Genomic DNA, 22,456 nt, shown 5'->3' with positions numbered 1-22,456 from the left:
AACACTGGGGCCACATGTTCACACAGAAAGTCACACCAAAAATGGGGATGTTTTTTAATTGAAATCAGCAAAGTCCACCTGCCTGACATTACCATAAGGCAAAAAGAAATTTCAGGAATTAAAGGGGCTCTGGAAGCTCCCTAAGCAAAAAAAAAAAAAGAATCCCCCAAATTTGTATGAAAGAAGGAAAAAGTAAAACCTGGTCTATAGAACCTTTAGCCAGGAGGTTTCACAGCATTACTAAATCTGTGCCCGCCTTTTAACACTAATATAGTGGGAAGCTTTGTGGGACACTCTGGCCAAGTCGCCCTTGGCACAAAGTAAGTTTATGCTCTCTAATATGGTTGGTAGAAAAGGTAACAGTTAATTAGCACAGGAGAGGATAATGAGGAAAAAGGGGAATCAGCATCACAGCTGGCAATGAAAATCGATGTTAATAAGCAGAAGGAAATGTATACTAGAGACAAAAACTAATGTATTTATAGACTCAACAATATCCCAAATCAACAGGTCAAACCAAAACATGTTTCTGTAACACACCCTGTTGGAGTATCCCAAAGGAAGTCACTGCAGACACCAACACAGCCAGGTTAAATCAACAAGATTTCCTAATTAACTCTAATAAGTTTAGAAGGACATTAGACCTTGTACCCCAGGGTTTCTGTCAGTCTTTTACTATCGGAGCAAAGTAAGAGACACATTTTGGGGCAGGATTATGGGGCACCAGTGTCCTCTGAGATTCTTGGGTTTTCCCCTAGAAGATGCAAGAACCATTACAGCCAGGGATGAGCATGAACCAGCAGAACAAAACAGACTCCGCTCTCCCTCAGCACAAAGTCACATTAGTTTGAAATCCCAGAGTCTCTGATTCAATCTGGGAGCTGCACTGGCGTCCCCAACCACGCAGCTCATCCATCTTACACTGTTTATGCTGCTGAGCCTCTTTGTGGCTTGTGAACCACCCAGCTCAGCTCTGCAGCTTTCATCTCGCTGTGCACGCTGCCCAGGATTACACCAACAGGAATTTTTAAGGACACTTTCTACTCATGTCTTTAAAAATGAGGCTTTCTACACACACATCCAGATATTGTGATTTGACATTCCCACAGAAAACTCCATTTTCTCCCCACAGGAACAGGCCACTGAAGGTATTTATAAAGGCATTAGAGCTCATTCTGCTGCCTTCTGTAAAAACTGCACATATTCCTCAATAATGTTTAGTATAATAATTTCAAATGCAAATTATTTGGTCTTTGTTGATATGACCACAGAGTGGGAGCTGGGATGGAGCCTGAGAAGTTTGCACAAGTTTCTCTCTGTCATCTCTATTTCCAATGAAAAGGCTTTTTCATTGCTGGGAGTAATTGAATAAATGTTCAGGTTGTATCTAATCAACCCAATCCCCATTTTCAGGCCTTAAGCAGCTCGCCACTACATTGGCCAACAAACACGGGATGTTGCCATTCTCCACCTTTCCTACCAGATACAGAAATGCTGTTTGTTATCAATCAGCTCCCTAAAGAGAGGGTTACAACTTTAATGGTTTTCATTTCCAAATCCAGCTGAAGCCTTTTAGAAAGTCCCTGGTGCTCATTACCCACCACTGCCCAACGGCCATGGATGTCTGCTCTTCCCAGACCCTCTTTAACCCTGACCTGCACACAGAAGGTACTGGAATGGCACCATGAGAAAACCCAGGACAAGCTGGTTACTTTCATACTTCCCTTGGGACAGTTTATCCAGTACTCCCAGTGGATTAAACACCACCAAGGGGAATTCCCGTGAGGCTGAGCTCCTTTGCTGAGCCCAGCATTCCCACAGCCTCCCTGCAGCACCCTCGCACCACAGAGTGCCTGGGGAGAGCCCACTCCTGGGTAACTTAGCAGGGCACATCTTCTGCCAGCTCCTAGCACCTGATAGCTCGGTCACTTCCTGAAGCATGAGATTTGATGCCTTGGGATGTTTACTTAATGTATTGGGGAGCATTTAAGTTATTCCTCCCAACATCTCGACTTTCTTGCTTTGCTGTTTGGCTCCAAAGCACTTCAGGACACATTGTCCTTCGGCAGAGGGAAGGTGAGAAAACAGCCGGGGCCGGTTCCCTTCCCCCCTCCTCAGTCCTGCTATTCCTCCGAGACCTCCAGCATCATCCAGCAGAGTGTGGAGTCAGCCGTGTGCTAATTCTGCACTTACTGCTGGCTAATTTAATCGCTCCCCTTCCAGCCCTGTAACCAGAAGAAAGTGTTTCTCTCCGCTACAATAACCTTCCTGCTCGGCCTGGGTGCAGTGCCAGCTCCGGCGACACTTGGCTGGGGTGTCCGGCACAAGTGCAGCCACCGGGCGGGGCCCGCCGAGCAGCGGGGACCGGGAGGGAGCCCGGGAGGGATCCCGGGAAGCCCTCTCCTGCCCGGGATGCCCGGGGTGCCTGGAGCAGCGGCAGGGACCGGGAGGGAGCCCGGGAGGGAGCCCGGGAGGGATCCCGGGAAGCCCTGTCCTGCCCGGGGTGCCCGGGGTGCCTGGAGCAGCGGCAGGGATCGGGAGGGAGCCCGGGAAGCCGCGTCCTGCCCGGGGTGCCCGGAGCAGCGGCAGGGATCGGGAGGGATCCCGGGAAGCCCTGTCCTGCCCGGGGTGCCCGGAGCAGCGGCAGGGATCGGGAGGGATCCCGGGAAGCCCTGTCCTGCCCGGGATGCCTGGAGCAGCGGCAGGGACCGGGAGGGATCCCGGGAAGCCCTGTCCTGCCCGGGATGCCTGGAGCAGCGGCAGGGACCGGGAGGGATCCCGGGAAGCCCTGTCCTGCCCGCGGTGCCCGGGATGCCTGGAGCAGCGGCAGGGACCGGGAGGGATCCCGGGAAGCCCTGTCCTGCTCGCGGTGCCCGGGCTGGCCGCAGCAGCGGGCGGCCAGCGGAGAGCGCACACGGCGCAGCGCCCGTCCCAGCGTGGGCAGCATCCCAGCTCTGCCTCCTCTGGCTCTGCTCGGGCCCGGGGCGGGCAGAACAGCTCGGCCTTGCAGCCCCGGCTGTAGCAGGAACTTTGGCTGTGCTCTTAGGGTGATCAGCTGATGTAGGACCATGGGAAGAACGCACTTCACTGCAGAACAGGCACCGAGAATAAACCTGCCAAGTGATCCCTTTCCACTTCGTCCTGCTCCAGCGTTACCTGCGATCCTCCCCGGGGAGCAAATGCCTTGATCTTGTCTAAACATTTCTTTTGCCTCTTTCATCACCTTCTGTGGCTGTGCATTGCTTGTTTGCCAAGTCACCACTGCAGCCTGAACAAGCGCAAAACCAAAACCAACCAAGCACCTGCTGGGAAAATAAACAGAAACTCACTATGTTTGTAAAACCTTTCCTCTTTGTTTTGCCAGATATTCACAACAAGGGATATAACTATCCTCCTTGCAGGTCCAGCGTAAACAGTTCTTTTCGTTAAAATTAAAATACTCAGTGTTTTTAATGCCTGTCAAGGCTTTGCCAAGTACAAAATGCTGAAGGCTACAGAGGACAAAAAATAAGTCTACAGCTGAAAACATATATTATAACTGGTCCCTTAAACCCTGGTGTGGGATCCTTTTATCATTCTTTCATTCCAAGGTTAGTAGGTTATTAACCTGTATCCTGAGGGAGAAAAGATGCACATCAATTATATCAATTGAATGGACAAATGAAAATCAAATTAAAAATTTAACACGTGCCACCATAATTACAATACAGACCTACTACGAGGAATTTCAGCTGAGGAATGAAATGGAGAAATGCTTCCTAAGTGCAATTTACAGGAGCAGGAAAAGTAGCCAGAGACGGGAATTCTACTGAAACTAAAGCCCATGCAGGAGAAAAATTATTTTCTAAATCTGCCACCCACTGAGAACTTTTGATTGCAATTTTAGACTAGGATGCAAAAATATTTAGTTCATTTAAGCAATTAACTGTGCTTATATAGTGTAATTATATGTATTGACATTGGCATATTGAAACAATTAAATAAACAATCTCAACACTTCAGCCTTTCCTGGTATTTACACAACCCAACAAGTTGCAGCCCCATGAAGCTTCCAGCTGGCAAAGTCCTTCTGGGAGCACAGGATGCAGAGGCGTCCCTGGCCACAGCCAGGCTGTCCCCTTCTGCGGTTGCAGGGAAAGGCAAAGGCACAGCCAGCTCATTCCAGGACCTCAGGGGATGGCAGAGGAGAGAGGGGAGGCTGGACAAAGTCAGGCACCTGGAGGGGGACAGGCAGGCGCTGGAGGTACCTGCGGTGAGGTGGGACCTGTCTGTAACACACGTCAAAGGCAGCCTTAGGCCAGCATCCCAGGGCCCAAGGGTAGCCACTGGATACAGGTTCCACAGCCACTTTAAAATGGATAAAAGAGCCATTTGGAGCTTGTAGAAAAATTCTGCCCGAGTTGCAGCAGTGAAGCTCTCCAGGCCTCCCTTGGGGGCAGCCAGAGCCTTCAGTTGAGGAGCAGGCCTGGCCAAGCCCCTGTGCTGCTGCCAGCCCTCGCCACCTCCTTGCTGTGCCATCCAGCCAGAAACACCTTCCTACCAACTCCCAAACATCTCAGCACCAGAGCTGGGGCGAGGCCGGGGGCTGCACTTCGCTCTGCACACCTGCCTGTAACTCCAGCACTGCGTCACTTGTGGCTGAGGCCAGTTCCTCAGAACCAAACAGGGAACAAAGGCAGCGCCGCGCCGGAGCGCTGCCATTTCAATGCTATTTCTGTCTGTATAAAATCTTCTGTAATTTGTTTACGACTGCCAGATTCAACAATAGTGTGCAAATGCAAACCCACTTATGTTAATGTCCTCTCTCGCTCTCTTTCTCAGATCAGATTCTGAATAAAAATTAGGTAAATACTCTGTTTGAAAATATATAAGATGAGAACTGGTTGGGGAGGGAGCAAGAGAACCTCCAAATGCACCGTCCTATCAGCCACATTATTTTTTTTACTTAATAACTTAAGTGTACTGTTAGTGAAATTACAACCTGCTTGTGACACAATAAATTTACAACAAAACTCATTCCATAAATTATTCAGTTCGCTGACTCCAACGATGCTGGGAAATATCACCATGAGCAGATGATTAGCATGTGAAAGGAAAGCCATCTCCAGCCTGAAACAATCACTGTCACACCTCCATTTGAAGATGCCTGGTGGAGTTTTGTAAAATTACCATTAGGAATACACATTTAAAGCTTTGTAGTTTCTATAAAAGCATTAAGTATTTGATTTACATTAGATTCATTTGTTCTTTCTTCAACTGTCTCTTTTTCCTACAAACCATAACCATTTGGATAAATGCTGGCTCAATCAAGTGTGCATTGAAACAAAAGAATTTAAGTTCAATAAAAGTGATGAATCAGAGCTAGAAGTCAACCTTTCCCTTCCCTTCTCTTCACAGGCCACAGGATTGCTCCAGCAGGAGAAATGGGCAGGTTTGGGAGCCTGGAGAGCAAAATACTATTGTCCCACATGGATATATGTTCCTGCAGAGACAACCCAGGCCCTGGACCTTTGGTGTGGAGTTGTTGGATCAAATGCCAAGTCTTCCTCAGAGGTGGGAAGGAGAGAAGGTTGGGGATGATGAAGAAACATTTCTATGCAGGTAAACAGTGGAGCTCTCAGTGGACAAAACTTGGCATTTCCCAGGCTAACCTCAACCACAGCTTTTTGGGGAGCCACCAAATGAAAATTTTAGCCAAAATTCAGCAGTGGGGTCAGCACATTCCCAACTACAGGGAATGAGACTACTCAATGTAACTGGTGCCCAAGAGTCAGCAGCAGCTACCACAGGCATGAGCAAAATCACTGGGAATGTTCTTCTGCAGCCATCCCTTAAAACTGTTCTGGTAGAGCAAGGAAAAGATTAAACCCTCCCTCTGTGCTCTGCTTTTAGCCTAATTGTTTGAACAACTCTCTTTATTCCATTCTGTGGCTCTGCAGACAGGTGTGATGTCGCTGATGAACGACCCACACCCAGCCACTGCCACCCTCCACCCAGGCTGGTGGGGGAACTTTCAGCACAATTTTCTCAGGTGACATAGATGAGCCATCAAAATGCCTCCACACAAAAGACCCTTCTGATCCAGGCCCATGTAATGTAAACATCTTACCCATTAGAGGTGTTGAAAAGGCTTCCAGCCTCTTCTGCCTGCTGGATTTCCCAGGTAGAGAATTTCAAGGGGTATGGGTAAGGAATTTCTTTCCCTGGAAAGGAGGAGGAAAGATTCTTCTTGTTCTGGGACTCAAATGTTAAATTTTTGTAAAATACTTTTAAAAAGAAGTCCAACAGCAGCAACTAAGTGATTCAAGAGTCAGTGCCATGAGAAAATCCTCTTTTGCAGACAAGAGTGTTTTGAAATAAGAGCTACTGGTTTTAAGCTGCATAATGACACCACTGTGACAACTTCCTCACCAACCCTGCCCCTTGTATTACACAAATCAAAGATTGTTCTAGAAGTGGCTACTGCAAGAAAAGGAATTTTTGCTCCTTTACCAAGAAACTTTATTGGCTCTATGTGTGACTGCAGTGCCCCGTTTGGTGACAAACTGCTGGTTCCTGAGGTCGTTACCAGCACTCAGACTCATTCCCTAACTCCTTCCCAAAGCCTCTCCCATCTGAAAGCAGGAGCTTACATTATTCATAAGGATAATCACAAATATGCAGGGAGCTGTAGACATGTAATGGAGAGGCTGGCTTCTATCCCATCCAAATTCCACGCGCTTCATGGAGCTTATGACTTTCCCATAAATTTTTGCAGCATGGGACTTACCTCCATTCTCAGCCACTCCAGCGCTCCCAAAGCAGGGACAGCTTTGGGAAAAGTTCTCATGCTCCCCCATGGAGTTTTATTGCTTCTGAAGGAAGGAAATCAAGTGGAAATCTTGTGCCACCTCCCTGTGGATTCTCCAGGGGATGTGTTTGCCTACACACACTGACTGCACAGACAGAAGGCACAAACAGTGTTCGTGCTCTGAAACAGCATTCTGGAAATTCTGTGAAAAGAAATATTTTCAAGACCACAAGAACAGCAGAATCGAGTTACTGTTGTTTCCACTTCCTCCATGAAAAAGCCAGGGAAGGCCAGTGCCCTGCTTAGCATGGGCAGCTGGCAGCCAGCAAGGGGGCAGGTCTTCAGGCAGCTTCTGGAGGGATGGTGACGTGGAGACATTTCTGTCTCATCTGCCTGCAAGAAGCACCTGAGGCAGCCACAGCCCTGTGCAACGGCTGTGTGAGGAAGAAGGGAGGAGTCAAAGTCCAGTCAGCCTACAAGAAGAAAATAATTAGGCATGTCTAACTCAGGGAGTTGGAATGATGTTTGCAGGAGAGATTATGAAACGAGGACAGATAGGAAAGGTGTGGGACCCTCACAGCATGTGCTATTGGAAATATCCCAACTCCTTGTAGACAAGATTATTAAATATCAGTAATAAAGTAATAGATTAAGAAAATGGAGGTCCTTCTAAATCCCTCAAATCTAAGACCAAAAAAAGATTCTTTCCCTTAAGCTTCAAACCCATCCGGAGCAGATCCATGTCATCGGATGCAGTCCAGTAGGGGAGCAAGAGACGAGGCATTCACAGCCACATTAACAGTAATAACTGTAACTTCAGCAGAAGACAGAATTATGGAGACATTAATAAGTGATGAGATCACAAAACATCTGGAGAAACGTGAGCTGATACAAAAAGTTGCCAGCAGAGTCCTATAAAGGGCAAATCTTGTTTGACAAATCTGCTGGAATTTTTTAAAGAGGTAACACAGACTCCAGACAGGAAGAAAACATGGGACATAATCTGTTTGGATTTTAAAAGGTTATTTGACACATCACAGCCCGCAGGCCAGTGTATTAAAGTACATCAATCAAAAAATGCACCAAGTTGGAATGGACAAATGAAATGAAGGAAGTTCACGGCCTGGTGGTATCATCAGCACAAACCAGGGGGAGCAAAGTGGAGCCAGTTTTGCTCTGGGCATGTAAGGTGAAGAAAATATCATAACACAAGCATCCCTCCAGATGGATCACATCTACCCACGACATCAGTTAACACACTGCAATGACCATGGTATTCATTTTAACTGGAAAATGAGGATTTTTAATATTAGAAGCCTTATATAATGGTGCCTTTGGAAGACACACAACAGAAGAAACTGGGAGAACCTCTAGGAGTGGGTACAGAAGGTTTCATGATGGGCAGGAGGCTGACAAGACCGATGGAGCCCTCCATGAACAATGCTGTGGAGAAAGAACAGCCACCAGTCCTGCATGGATGGCCAAGCCAAGGACTGACCCAGGAAACAGCCCAGGTGTAGGTCCCTCTGAAGTAGCTCCCTGGCAGGAAGGGAGATCTTCTCCAGCCTCTCTGGGAGCTGCAAATCAACAGCAAGCTAAGCACTGAACAGCCAGCAGCAAGGAGATGTCCTCTTCAGCAACAAGTTCCACCTTTATCTGGGGCAGAGGGAAGCCATTCCCCCTTGTCCTGGCACTCCTGGCCCTTGTCCAAAGTCCCTCTCCAGCTCTTCTGGAGCCTCCTTGGGATGTGACCAAACTGGTCCAGAAGTACCATAAGACACAGCACAAAGTAGGAGGAAAACATGACAATAAGAATGTGCACCCTGGAACGGGAGGCAGGAGCTTATTGTCAAGTATTAAATGCTTTCTAACTGCAATATGGAGACTTAAAATAATTTCTATATAGGCTTTCTGAGTAAAAAGCACAGTCAGGGAAAAGTTACACTAATTTAAACAAAATTAATAAAGAAATGTTCTGCTTCTTTTTATCATCTTTCTACCTCTCATCATTTATCATGCAAATTAAATTGCAGTAATAGAAAATGTAAAGAAAACAAACTCTGCAGTATATTGAAACCTCTATCCAGCAAGAGATAAGGTTGAGTATTAGAAGGAAAGGTGCAGAAAATTAGCTGTCCAGACAATAACTGGGAGGGAAACTGGTTTATTTAGCCTGGAGGGAATTTTGTTGCAAACTGACTAAATTAAAATCCAGACTATTATACCCAGTATCACACCAGAAAACGCCTTTTCCTTGCACTTTTAGATAAATTTTCATTGATCTCATTTTATGCATGATTACATTTTTAATGAGATGTACAGTATTTCGAAGCTAATTTTAAATGCCTTCTCCCTCTCCTTCCTCTGCTCCCCTCCCTCCTCCCACCACATACACACTTATGCTTGTTGGATTAACATTTCTGATAAATTGCTTGGCCAGAAAGGAACATTACCGAGAGGAAATAAATTACTTCCATCTTTCGCAGCTCCAGCATAGTAAAGTAACCTTTAAAATGGCCACTGTCTCATTGTGCCACCTTGCAATTCCTTCCAAAAGCAATCATTCCATTTCATGGAATGATTGTATTTGTTGTTGGTCACACTGAACAACATGTGGTGCAAGGGAAGAAGTCACTTTCCTCCACTGGCAGTTCTGGCCAGAAGAACCAGCAATGCCTTGAAACTCAAAACTCTCCTGAAATAAAGAGTTTTATTGTCAGGATCTTTGACTCTTGTGAATAAAGTACAAAGCAGGTGAAGGTGGGTGAACTGGCCTAATGCCAGAGCATGGGGGTCTCGCCTTGAAAATATTGGGCAATAATTGATTTTCAGCATGGAAAACTTGGCTGAAGTTTTCAATTTTATTTTCTTCCTTTGACTATTTTTGGTAAAGTCACACCCTGTAAAACAAAGGGGGAAATTGCAGGGACAAAGTATGAAATAAAATACTGCCTCCAGCCCATCATTAAGGACCCAGCAGTTTATTTCCCTCTTTGATTTCAGGCTGCTTTTTGTGAAGAGGGGCTGGTTTGTCCTGCCAGCTTCTCTCCAGTCCGTGCTCAGGAAGGGAAAATAAAGGAATGAATAAATATGAAGGCTTGGGTCTCTCCTAAATGAATTTCGACTCCGTAATTTGCAGACGTTTTGCAAACTCTCCAAGGCTGTTCTGAATTGCTGCCTTGCCCTGCGGAGGGAGAAGAGCCGCTCTCCTCCTCCCCTCTGCCAGCCTCGCTCACGGTGCATCGCTCCCACCTCCGGAGGCGGCGGGATGCTCCCGGGAGCTGCGGCCAGCGGACACCACCTGCAGCTACCAGCGAGCCCTCTGTGGCTCTCCTGGTGCCTGACCCGCCCCAGGGCCGGGAGCACCTCTGGCACCGCACCGGCAGTGGCAGCTGTCGGTGGGGAGCAGGCCGGGAGGAGGGCACAGCCCAGTAACGCAGCAGTGGAGGACAGGAGAAAACTGGCCAGGACCGCAGGGGAAGGGAAGAGGGCTGAGACGGAGCCTGGGCTCTGAAAACCACGGAAATGAAGGGGTAACGGAGGAGTATCAGCTCCAGCTGAAGCATCAGGAGAGGGGATTAGGAGTTTAGACTTGGGACAGTGGAAATGAAGCTGAGTAAAATGTCCCACAGACAATGGGAGCAGGAAAGAATCTTAAATGCAAATCCACGTTTCACAAAGGATTTATCATTATCCAGCAGTGCTTTGAGAATTAAGTGTTTCCATCAGAATCCTTGTCCCGGTGCACTAACACGACAGACGGCGTGAGCCTTTCCAGATGTGGGAGTGCAGATGGGCTTACGGGCCCACAGAGCACAATCCTCCCACTCTCCCCAGATGGATGAATGGGACTGTTACTCAGCCTGTGAGGAATTATCACTGCCGAGAAAGCAGCGCTACAGGAACAGACAATGGGATCCCCAGAGCAGAATCCGTGTGTGAAAACACACAAAGCAGTTCCAGAAAGGTAAACAGCTGAAGAAAGGGAATGTAGATCATTGAGCAAAATACGGCCCTCAGGCTGCACCCCCAATTTTTATTATCAGAGAACCAGAGAATCCCAGCCAGTTTGGGTTGGAAGGCACCTTAAAGCCCATCCAGTCCCACCTCCACCATGGGCAGGGACACCTTCCACTATCCCAGTTTGCTCCAAGCCCCCTCCAGCCTGGCTTTGGGCACTTCCAGGGATCCACAGCTGCTCTGGGCAACCTGTGCCAGGGCCTCCCCACCCCCTGAGGCGGTTAAATTGTGTTATTATTAAGTTGTAGGTGTGAAGGTTAAACAGTATCAGAGTTTTCCATGAATAAATGACAGGTCTCTGTGATGAAATCAAAAATGTAATATTTCCACAGCTAAATGACAGCAAAGAACTGTTACTCCAGGTCAATGGGTACCTCAGGGGAGCACAAACCCTCCCCACACAGAAAAAGCATTTTAGTGTTTCTCCTACCAAAAAGGCTTTTCTGGCCCCAGCTGCGTCCAGCCCCAGCATTTTACCCCATTGCAGGGCTGGATCTCAGACTGGGGCTGCTTCCAACTGAGCATGTTTTCCAAATAATCCCAGACGTTTGACAGGGAAATTGCCAAAGCTGCTTGTAGGCTGGATGTAACTTTTAACACTTGTAACACACAAAGCAATTCTTGCCTTGGTTTCCCTGGCTCTCCAGAAGGATCCCCTCGGTGCACTGGCAGTGGGAGAGCCTGCACCGCTCCGGAACGCAGGAATGTGAACTCCCGGACAGTGCTGGATGGAAGGCTCATCCCTGGGATCCCCTGCACAGAGGGCAGCCCCTGGCTGGGGACAAGGGGCAATATCACACACAGAAACTCCTTCTTGGGACTAGGCACAACCAACTCCCCCCTGGTATTGCTGCTACTGCTTTATTAAAATGCATAAAGCAGCCAGAAGCAAAGACACCAATAAATTCTTCTGTAAAAGCAGAAATGTTTTTTTCAAATGGCTCCCCTAACACTAATAATCACAGCTCTCTTATGTGTACTTGACTCTGGTTAACCTTTTTCTGGCACTTTTTAACTTCTCCAAGTCAGGTACTAATATGGAACTAATGTGGGGTTTATTTTCCCTATAGGAATAGCAGAAAGAGCACTGCACATTAGCGTAATCACGCCGGCTCCTTCCAGAAACTGCAGGACTTTACATCAAAGCAGCCGCATTATGGCACAGGAAAAGAATTTAATAACAATTGAGGGACTAAGCATTTTTTTAATGTTAAGGGGGTTTTATTGAATATTAATCCTATAAAATGCTCCTGAAAGTTGGCAGAAGGAAAACTGATGTCCCAAATAGTTATCGTGGCCTTCCACAGTGCCGGCGTGCAACTGCAGTGTAATCAGAATTCATCATGCCATTAGCAGAAGGACAACAGGAAAGGAGACACTTCCTCCTGCATCCTGGGGCTTGAACAACCAGAGCTGTGAGAACAGGCTCAGCACTGACAGCCTCAGCCAGCTCTCAAAGTTTACGTGGTTTTGGGTTCAGAGCTTCCAGTTTCCTTCAATACAACTTGGTATTTGCACTCTCGATTTTATCTTCTGCTAAAGATTTCCATTATATTTTCCACTCTGAGGGGGTCAGAGGTGCTGGAAACAGGTCTGTGGTGAAAAGGAACAAGAAGCACCCAGAGTTTGGGGTTTTTTTCTTGGTTTTTTTTTTTGGTTTTTTTTTTTGTTTTGTTTTTTTGTTTTTTTTTTTTTTTTTTTTTTTTTTTTTTTTTTTTTTTTTTCTTTTTTTTTTTTTCCAGGAGGAGGTCACTCCACTGCCCGGCATGGCTGCAGCCATGCTCCAGCCACATTAATCCCTGCCCTGCTGAGCTGCTGGAGAAACAGGAATTCATCTGGCACCAGCAGGGGAAAGACAGAAGGAAAAATGAAGGGGGGAAAAAATGAATAAATAAATAATTCAGGCAGAGGATGAATACTTGAACAAAGCAGGGCCTGTGTGCAAGGGAATGCTGGGCTGCTCTGGAGCAGAGAAGAGCAGCAGCCCACAAAGGTGCACTTTATCCAAGCAGAATCAGTGCTCCTGCCCAGGCACTGAGCAGAGCTGTCCCCAGGCACCCCCTGGCCACACACACCATGCCCTGGGTGCCCCCACCTTGGAGCTGAGTGCCTGGCATGGACCCTCCTGTGGGCACATGCCCAGGTTTGTGCCAGTCAGCTCAGCTGCTCCTGGACAGACACTCAGCACAACTCCTTTCCTAAGTGGCTCGTGGACCCCATTCCAGGCCTTAGGATTTTCAGAGTAACTTCTGAGGGCCACCCCTGCGGGCTGGGCAAGGGACCCACATGTGGAGAAGGCCCTGTGCTTTAACCTCCATCTCAAATACCCCTTTTCTCTCTTTTTCTCAAGCCAAGTTCTGAAGGGGTGATTTTTTCCCACTGCACATGCCAACACAAGGTCAGGAACACAGAAACCACTTGTGCAGAGCCTGATGCTGGAGGGCAGGGCAGCACAGAGCCCACAGGGGCCCCCCACACTCGGGCACTGTCTTAAGACACACTTGGTGTTAGTTTCTTGCTCTGGGGTGCCTCCAGCTTCTCCTTCACTGGAAAAGGAAACTCGTTCATTATGTATCACAACAGTGTGTTAACAGCTCACGGCCTGAACCGAAGCAAGTGCAGGGAACACTTTCATCACCATTCCCCTCTCATCAGTTGGGAGTTTGCTGGCACTTACTGGAGACGTTTTCCCAGCCGTTTACCATACAGATAGCCCACAACAATAAGTGGAAGAGTGACTGACCAGGTGCAATGCAGAAGATCAGTTGTTCCCCAGCACCAGGCCATGGTCTGTGCCACGAGCCGTTGCTGTGGTGCCTTTGAGCAGCGCCGACGCCTGATCGACCTGTCGAGAGCATCGAGGCCAGGGAGGAGCCAAGAACACATTAATAAATCTTGATATCAGTGTTTTATCTATGTGGTCTTGTAAGTTTACGAGCATTTGGCTTTGTTTTACACCAGACAGCTCCACGCTGCTCCGGAGCAGGCTGCCAGATGTGCAGCATTTCCCTCTGCAGCCTCATCGCTTGTGACGGGTCAAGTCCAACAGGAACCTCCTGGGGAGCCCAACTGCTGCCCCGCAGCTCCTCTGGGCACTGCTCTCCCAGGCTGACCACGCTTGTGACCTCTCTGGGAGTTACTGTGCAGACAAGGTGCTGCTGCCACCCAGCAGCTGGGCCTGGGATGCAAAATTGTGGTCGAGACATCTGAAAGCCCAAGGAGGAGGTTGCTGCAGTAAGGAGTGAAGGTGTGAACTCCATGGGGATCCCAGGAGCTGCAGAGCAAGTTTCCATCCATATCCATGTATGGGTTTCTCAAGATAAAAAAGTTAAGCTTGCACACATGCAATATTAAAAAAACCTATGTGCTGTCAGGTGCCCACAGGAATCTCTGCACATTTGGCATTTGGGACTGGTGGGAACATGAAATGGTTATAGACATCTCAGCAGCATCCAGCAACCCAAAGGCAGGCATTTTGCTGTGGTGGGAAAAAAAATCATCCAAAGGGTGATTGCTATTTTGGCAATCTGTTACAAAAACCAGCCCAAGGGAGAGTTCTTGCCCACGTCCCTGTTTCATGTGCCACACGTCCCTGTTTCATGTGCCACACAGCCCAGCTGATTTACAGAAGCAACAGACCCTCAAAAGCTGCCAACAGCTGAGCAGTTTAAAGTTGCTGTAAGGCAATTTTTTGGCAAGTGGTCATATAATTGTTTGTTCTGGACATCTGCATTGACTGAAGGAGTAGTGAACACAAGACTGTAGGAGTTTTGCTCAAATGTGGAGCAGAAGGCAGTGAATGGTCTCTGTTTCCCAGCAGTCTGTCCCAGCTTAGGCTCAAATACAAGAAATCTCTATTTTCAGAAATAAACTTTAGTCTTACAACAGGTGGCTTAAGGCAAAAGCAGGTGTTGACTATAGCCCTTTTCGTAAGGCCTTCAGAGATGCCCAGTCCCAGGCTACTGAATACCTCAAGGAGAGGAGGGGGCTCTTGGCTTGGCACATCCTGTGACAGACCCTGGAGACGGGCAGGGAAAAGCCTCCATGGATAGGTGCATCCATGGAATGTCAGTGTCTCCTAACTGCCTTTTCCAATGACTGCTCCAGACCAACTTTTGTTCCAAGGTGCATCTTTTGTTATACCTCCTTATGTTACAAGGAGAGAAAAGAAACGGGACTTAATAGAGTTGTGGATGTTTGAGGTGTCAGTCACCGACAGAAGAAGGCAGCTGTCAAAGTCTCAGCTGCCCAGACTCTGGACAGCAAGGAGTGTGTTTGGTATATTAGGACCAAAAGAAATTCCAAGAACTGGTTTATTGTTGGGTGGATATGATTGCAATATTCATGAAGAAGCAGACAGGGCAGAAGTGGTCGATAAAACTTTTGTTAGGAGACTCAGACAGTGCACTCAAATCGGATGAAGACCGCGAACCCATCTGAGAATTTCCAGGCACAGGGAGCATTAAACAATCTAAAATCAAACAGCCTCTGGGTGCCTTGTGCTCCTACACTGTAAGAGAATTGCCAGGAGAGATCCCTAATCTGTCAATAGGAATGGAGAAAAGTTACCAGAGCAGGAAAATCGTGGAACTCTGGAAATGCTGTAGATTATATCCACACTCAACCAGAGCAAGCAGGACTTGTAAGTACAGGTTACTTAACCTGACATCAATCTCAGCAGAAAGTCGGGGAAGTTAATACAGAATTTGATCAATAAAATATTAGAGGATGGGAATAAAATTAACTCAAGTCACAAAATGTTTTGTACAGAGTCTTGTTGAGCAAACATTGATTTTTTTATTTTAGGTTTCATAGTGTTGTTTCAATTGACTGACTCAGAGTCAGAGCCTTTGGGCAAACAGGGCTACTCCATGCAGCAAAGTCCTCGCAGGATGTTCCCTGCCCTGGCCCCAGGTGACCAGTGACAGCAGGTGACTGTGCAGGGGCTGAGATATAGCCACCAGACAGCACGTGTGTTATCAGCCCAAGCAGAGCCTCACTAGCACAGAGAGCCACTTCCCATTGGTCTGAGGGCAACAAATGCTATCCTTGACTTAGGCTGATCCTCTCACTGAGTCACAGGATGGGGCAGGGACCACAGTGGTGATCTGGTCCAACCTCACTGCTCTGGCAGGGTCATCCCAGAGCATGGGGCACAGGATGGCATGCAGATGGTTCTGGGATATCTCCAGGGAGGGAGACTCCACAGCCTCTCTGGGCAATCTGTTCCAGTCTCAAGCAGACCTCGGAGTACTGGGTTGCAGCGCTGACAGAAACGCATGGCAAAACCTAAGAAAATTGGAGGTTTATCACCTAAAAGCAGTAGGGAAGCCTTGCCAAAGACACTCCTCACAGCCACCGCTCCCGCCTCTGCCGCCCCGCGACCACAAACGCTGCGCGGCACCGCAGCCAATCCCGCCGAGAAAACAAGGAGCCAAACAGAAGTTTGGCCTCGATCCACCGAAAGCAGGGGCTCATCTGTAAGTGTTACAAGGTGTTCCCATCCCACATTATGGCCGGACTCCAATTCGTGCAGAAGCTGAAATAATGGCTTTTACTAAAGGAGGCCTCGGCTCACTCCTGCCTGAGCTTCCAGAGGAGCACAGGAGTGATGCTCACTCGCAGGAGACTGGAGCTGATGGAGCCACAGAGCTGAGCTTCCACCTGCTCAGCTAAACCCAACCTGAGCCAAAATTTGATTGAAGTTAAATTCTTCTTGCACAGATTTACAAGATGCGACCAGCTCAAAATTTTAATTGCAAGCAGAGAATGATTAAGCTGCTTGTTTGAAAGGTAAGGCAGAGCGAGTCTGCTGCCCTCAGGCAGCACTCTGAAAGGGGACAGACAGTGAGCCTGGCCGGGCCTGGCTCTGCAGCAGCCTCGCCTATGGGCAGCAGAGGAAGGATAATCATCTGCTGGAAAGCTGCAACACTCATCTGGGCCTCCAAAGCCATTCATTACTGCCAGGGAAACAGGGAAAGCTGGGGGGCAGCCAGGGAAGCCCTGCAAACACCAAGTGTGGGAACCATGGTGAGCCATGCCCTTGCTGGATGGGAGAGGAGGCAAAACTCAGCAAGGGCTGACGTTTGGCTGGGTTTTCTTATCTGAGAGCAATTTCTTATGCTGCAAGGTTAAACAGTGATTTAAACCACAGCACTTTCACTGCACCCACTATTGCCAGTCTATCTGTAAATTATTTAATAATAAAAAATAAAAACTCCTCTGCAATCTCCATCCCTTCATTCATTCCCTTCACCACCAGCCTGACACAAGACACCCATTCCCAAACAGGCACAAACCCCCACAAAACGAGATCCAGCAATTGTAAGATTCAACTTCAAAGACATTAAGAGACATAACATTTTATTTGCCTTCTGCTTTTTAACTTTTGGGGTCCACTCAGGTAATGCTTTTGAATTTTTAATTAAAAATAAAAGCAAGGCTGCTTCTGCTGTCATTTCACTTTGAAGTTGGACATTTAAATATCAAATCTGTTACCTGAAGACTCTGCTAAAGCTATGAGTTTAGGAAAACTGCCCAAAACATATGTCTCAGCAGATCTGGACACTTATTATGGTTTGAGCTGGTTTTATTTTGCCTAAAACTCTTGCTGTACATTCTTTCAGCAATTTTAAAGTGATTTTGATTTCCATGCAGTTTTTCTTTTTGCACTTGAAATTTAAATCAGAATCATAGGACCACAGAATGGTTTTGGCTGGGAAGGGACCTTAAAGCCCATTCAATCCCACCCCTGCCATGGCAGGGACACCTTCCACCCTCCCAGGGTGCTCCAAGCCCTGTCCAGCCTGGCCTTGGACACTTCCAGGGAGGGGGCAGCCACAGCTGCTCTGGGCACCCTGTGCCACAGGGAGGGATTTAATGAAATTAATGCATGCATTTGCTATCGTGGGGACGATTTGCCTCCATTTCCATCCAGTCCCAAGCCCCTCCTCGCTCAGCCCCTTCCCGCCGTCGCTGGGACAGTTCACGTGTCCAGGTGGACCACTAAGGAGAAGCTTCCATGGACACATGGGAGAAGAGCAGGGCCAGGGGCTGTGCTTTCCTAACACCTTTGCTGCCAGGTGGGCATCGGTGCCCACCTTGAGGAAGCCCTGCAAGTCCCGTGGGCCCCTCCCCAGGCCAGCAGCGCTGGCAGCTGTGGCTGTGAGAGCGAGCACGAGCCCCCAGTGTTCCTGCTCCCTCCGAAGCACAGCAGCCCCCGACAGCGCGGCTGTAATGGGATCCAGCAGAAAAACACTCTTCCTGCTGGAGGACTGGTGTATTTCATTGCTGAAAGAACTCAAAACTTTTGAAGCCTCTCCTTAATTTTCAATGAAAAGCATTTGGTTCCAGGGTGACAGACGAGGCTCTTAAGAGCTGTTACCACCTGAGGTAATTATAAAATGACGGAAGGGAAAGGGAAAAAAGCAAGCAAGTGCCAGATTAACACTCAGTGTGTTTGTGCAGGACTACAAAGGCACTTGCACGGCTGCCTGCACAAGAGCTTCCAGTTGGAAAGAAAATTGAAGGAGGGTGGAAGTGAGGAAAGAAGAAATTGCAATTAAAAACTGAAATGAATTCCAAAATAACATATGAACTGGAACGGTACAAAACACTTTCAAAAAAAAAAAAAAAAAAAGGAAAAAGGAGACTTTTATAGCAAACTGAAACCAGCCCAGATTGGAAAGAAGAGTCAAAAAACCTCTTGTGCAAGCCTGGGGCTGGCTCAAGCCCCAGGACCTGGAGGAGGGCTGTCCTCTCCCTTGGAAGCAGGTAAATCTCAGCAAATTGGAATTTCATTTTGACACTTCACTTAATATACTCTATGTATAACTAGAGGGAAAAAATTAAAGCAAGACAAAACCAGGCAAACAGGCTGAGCAAAGCCCTATGAAATGAAAGGAAATGGTTCCAGCAGTAATAATTAGTTCTTTAACTACAGAATCCCAGAATGGTTTCGGTTGGAAGGGACCTTAAAACCCATCCTGTCCCACCCCCTGTCATGGGCAGGGACACCTTCCACTATCCCAGGCTGCTCCAAGCCCCATCCTAGCCTTGGACACTTCCAGGGATGGGGCAATATGGTGAAATCCAGTGAAGTAAGAACACACAGACCATACAAGAAACATCTGGAGTAGAGGCACAATCCTTTGGTAAGAGATAAAACACAGCAGGTCTCAGTGAGGAGAGGTGAGCCCGAGGTGGGACCACGCACTGAGTGACTGAGCAGGGCAGAAGCAGCAGACAAGGGGCGTCACCAAGTTCAGTAGCCTTCAACTTTGGATACCCTGCTCCTAAATCTAAATTAAACCAGAATAAAATGCGAGATTACTAGCCTATAGGTCCACATAATAAATTCCTCCTGAATTCTGCCTCCTTGCCAGGAGAGCGTTTGTAGCAGAGGAAAAGCTTGGAAATTCCGTATGGCGAGTGGCCGCACCCAGTGGCAGCCGCCAGTGCCCACGGACACCGGCTGTGCCCACCCATCCCAGCCCGGAGTGGCGTGCACAGGGCTGATGGCAAAGAAAGGGCCTTTAATAAACCAGCAGCATAATCCAGGACTCTGTCCTCTTTATTTTTTAATAGAAGCCTTTCACTATATGGAACTAATTATCGCCATCTGCCGTCCCCGGTCTTATATTTCCTCTCTCACAGCTCATTCTTCAAAAACTCAGTAGCTTCCTCCCCTTACATTTGTAAATGCTGTTGACTATGGATAAAATCCATGTTTACTTTGTATTCAGGGCCCATAGGAAAGCTTGTTTTAATCATCAACAGATGTTACATTCTGCTCTGCTGTGCTTGGCACACAACTTCAGAGGGAAATAAAAGAAAAATCTTTATTTTAAATTTAAATTGTAGATTGTTACAGACTAAATAAAATGCCAAATTGTTATTGGAAACAACATGGCCACTGTAATAACTGTAACTGACATTTACTTTTTACAATTAGGGTTTTTTTTTTCTGTTGCTGTATAACACAAGATGGTTTCCACATTTTGCAAAGGACTTTCTTTCCCTTTGCTCTGAAATGATTTGCAATCAAGCCACAGACATTTGTAATTTATTTTTATTTAATACTTTCCTACGAGCTTATGAAATACTGGGATTATTATGCTATATACAGTAGATAGTTTTTGAATACGTACTCTCCCTCCGGACTCATATTTCAATACACATTATCCCCTTGAACTCATTTATAAACACCCATTATTCCCCCAGACCCCGCTATAAACATGGAATATCTCCACGGACTGTTCCGGCCTTATGGTCCTTTTTATCTCTGGCTTCTTTCCTATTTCTGTTCATCTTTGATGTCTGCTCCGCGCTCCCCCAGCCGCGCGCGCCCGGGGCGCGGTGCCCTCCCGAGCGGCCGGCAGCGGGACCCGCGGGTACGGCCCGCAGGTACAGCTCCCCTCCCGCTCCCTGCCCAGCTGCTGGGAAAGCCGAGCTGGCAGCGGCTGCCTCGGGCACCTGCTGCGGGCGTGCCGACATCCCTGCCCACGGCATCCCTGCCGCTTTCTCCGTCGCTGCGTGAGCAGCGGCAATGGGATCCTCGAGCCTCCGCTGCCTGAGCGTTCACTCCTCGCCCAGCTACCAAACTGGTGCTTTCTTTGGCTGTTAACTTCTCATTTCAGTTTTGTTTCCACACCGCTGCAGAAACTAATTATGAAGTTATTTAGGGGTTTGGTATTGCTCAGGAGCAAAATGGAGTAAAATGTTTGAACATGACAAACTGAAATATTCGGCAGGATATCTCTTCACTGTACCTTACTTTGAGAGTGATTGCAAGGGCACATCTTCCACTAGGTTTCTCTAAGTCCTGTTCAAACTGGCCTTGGACGGAAAGGATGGATTCCATGCCAAAAGATGTTTTAAATGCAAGCTTTTGAACCTGAGCTTATGCATCAGAACTTCTGGGAGTTTTTATAGCAAGTCTGTAAGGGAGCAGAAGGAGCTGTGCTAGACCTGGATGACATGGTGACACTACTGGGGCTCTGAAGGATCAGAGTTGGGGGCTTAGATGTAGGAGAATTAATTTATAAAAACACAATGATGTACACCAAGGGCAGATGTTGCACATATTTGGGCAAATCTTAAGCAGAAACAAGTTTTAAAAATTTTCCTCATGAAACTTTGTGATCCAAAAAATAAATCTCAGGAGGAAATAAATCCTTTTCTTTTAAAAATTGCAAACTCCAGCACAATGCAAACCAGCTTGGAAAGCACCAGACGGCTATTTTACATCGCTGGTGAATACTGTTACGAATTAACAGCTCATTAAGAAAAAAACCTTTGCAAACCATGAATCTCAAAAGAAAGTCTGAGAAACTGTCATCTGCAATCTCCAGTGTGTGAATAAATCTAAAATCCATCAAGGGACAGGGTTCTTCCGAGAGCCAAACAAACAGGTGTCCCCTGGCCTCCCGACCCCGACATCAACAGCGCAATAAAACTCTTCCCAGTCCAGGACCAAACCGTTTGGTACCAGTACATGGGATAATACCTGCTCCTTAGAACACGGAAACATGGATAACAAATGCCTCTAAAGTCCCAGAAGAAACAGAGACGTGCACTGTGAAGTATCCCCCCAGGAATCCTGTAAATCATACCCAAATTTCACTTGTCCTGGAACAGGTTTGAAAATCTGTTTGTGGTTTCTCCTACATATTTTGAACTGTATCTGGTCAGTTCAGAAATGAAAGAGTCCTTCAAATTCCAGTGGAAAGATCTCTGTACGTGTTATTTTAAAATAGTCTTAAACTGCAGACAAATTTGCTCTGCAAACTCAATTATTTTTATGGTTTTAAAAAATTTACTCTTTTTTTATCACATTTGACTGATCTGTACAGTCAAGTGCCATTACTTCATCCATTCATTCCTCTGTGCCAGATTCGTTCGCGTTGGCACCCAAAGGGCAGTGCTACGAACGCCCTGGGTTATTCTCTGCTCCCTGAGCTCCAGCATTCCCAGCGCAGCTCAAATCATCTTTGGGCAGCTGAAAGCACCACGAGCTTCTCCTGTTGGCTTCTATGAGCCTGGTCTCAGCACCAGAGGGATGAAAACCTCTGCTTTCGCAGATGGTGACCCGCATTTAATTTCTGTGACTACCCTTCCATCCATCCATTGATTTCTCTGCACTTGAAATGTAACACCAGCTTGGAAAGCTCTCCCAAGATAACCTTCAGCATCCAAAAGGTCCCCTCTGACTGAGGGTGAGAGCTCAGCCCCTCTCTGGGGTCACAGCTTTGTAACTCGCTGGGTTCACTTGGCATTGCAGCACAGCTCAGCCAGAGGAGGATTTTTACCAGCACAGGTTTACCTGCAGTTTATTAACATTAAACCCTTCCTCTTCATTGTCACTTCTCCCAGCTCCTCGTGGTTTATCCCATCGCTACCCTAACACAACGTTCTCACACAGATGTGGTAAACACCCAACAATAAAACACACAAGTCAATGTTATGGCATGCACAGAAGGCAGCAGAATTAGAGCTGGGAGTGTCACTCCAGCCCTGTATCACACCACGTGTGGCACAGGGTGCCACTGCCACATAAAGCATGGGAGATTTAAGAGAAGAGCAGATAGGCATATGCAAAAAGGTAGAAACATCAAGAATTTTTTTTTTTATTATATTTTCCTGACA

At 47.3% G+C, this 22,456-nt stretch overlaps 1 protein-coding gene across 3 annotated transcripts in view; it reads right to left on the bottom strand.

The window, feature by feature from the left end:
- Positions 1–481: 481 nt before the first annotated feature.
- Positions 482–22,456, bottom strand: part of LOC128793806 (collagen alpha-4(IV) chain-like) — a 44,595-nt gene continuing 22,620 nt past the window's right edge. For 2 of the 3 annotated variants that reach the window (XM_053953218.1, XM_053953217.1), the window contains exon 3: positions 482–3,305. In XM_053953218.1, the coding sequence (XP_053809193.1) occupies positions 2,255–3,220 (966 nt within the window). In that variant the 5' untranslated portion in view covers positions 3,221–3,305 and the 3' untranslated portion in view covers positions 482–2,254. Of the gene's footprint in view, positions 3,306–15,621; positions 16,100–22,456 lie in introns of those variants that run through there. The other variant, XR_008432891.1, reaches the window with a different exon arrangement.

The sequence above is a fragment of the Vidua chalybeata genome, chromosome 11, assembly GCF_026979565.1.
Source record: "Vidua chalybeata isolate OUT-0048 chromosome 11, bVidCha1 merged haplotype, whole genome shotgun sequence".
Classification (NCBI taxonomy): domain Eukaryota; kingdom Metazoa; phylum Chordata; class Aves; order Passeriformes; family Viduidae; genus Vidua; species Vidua chalybeata.
Note: the sequence above shows the minus strand (reverse complement) of the source record. Positions and strands in the feature narration are given on the sequence as shown.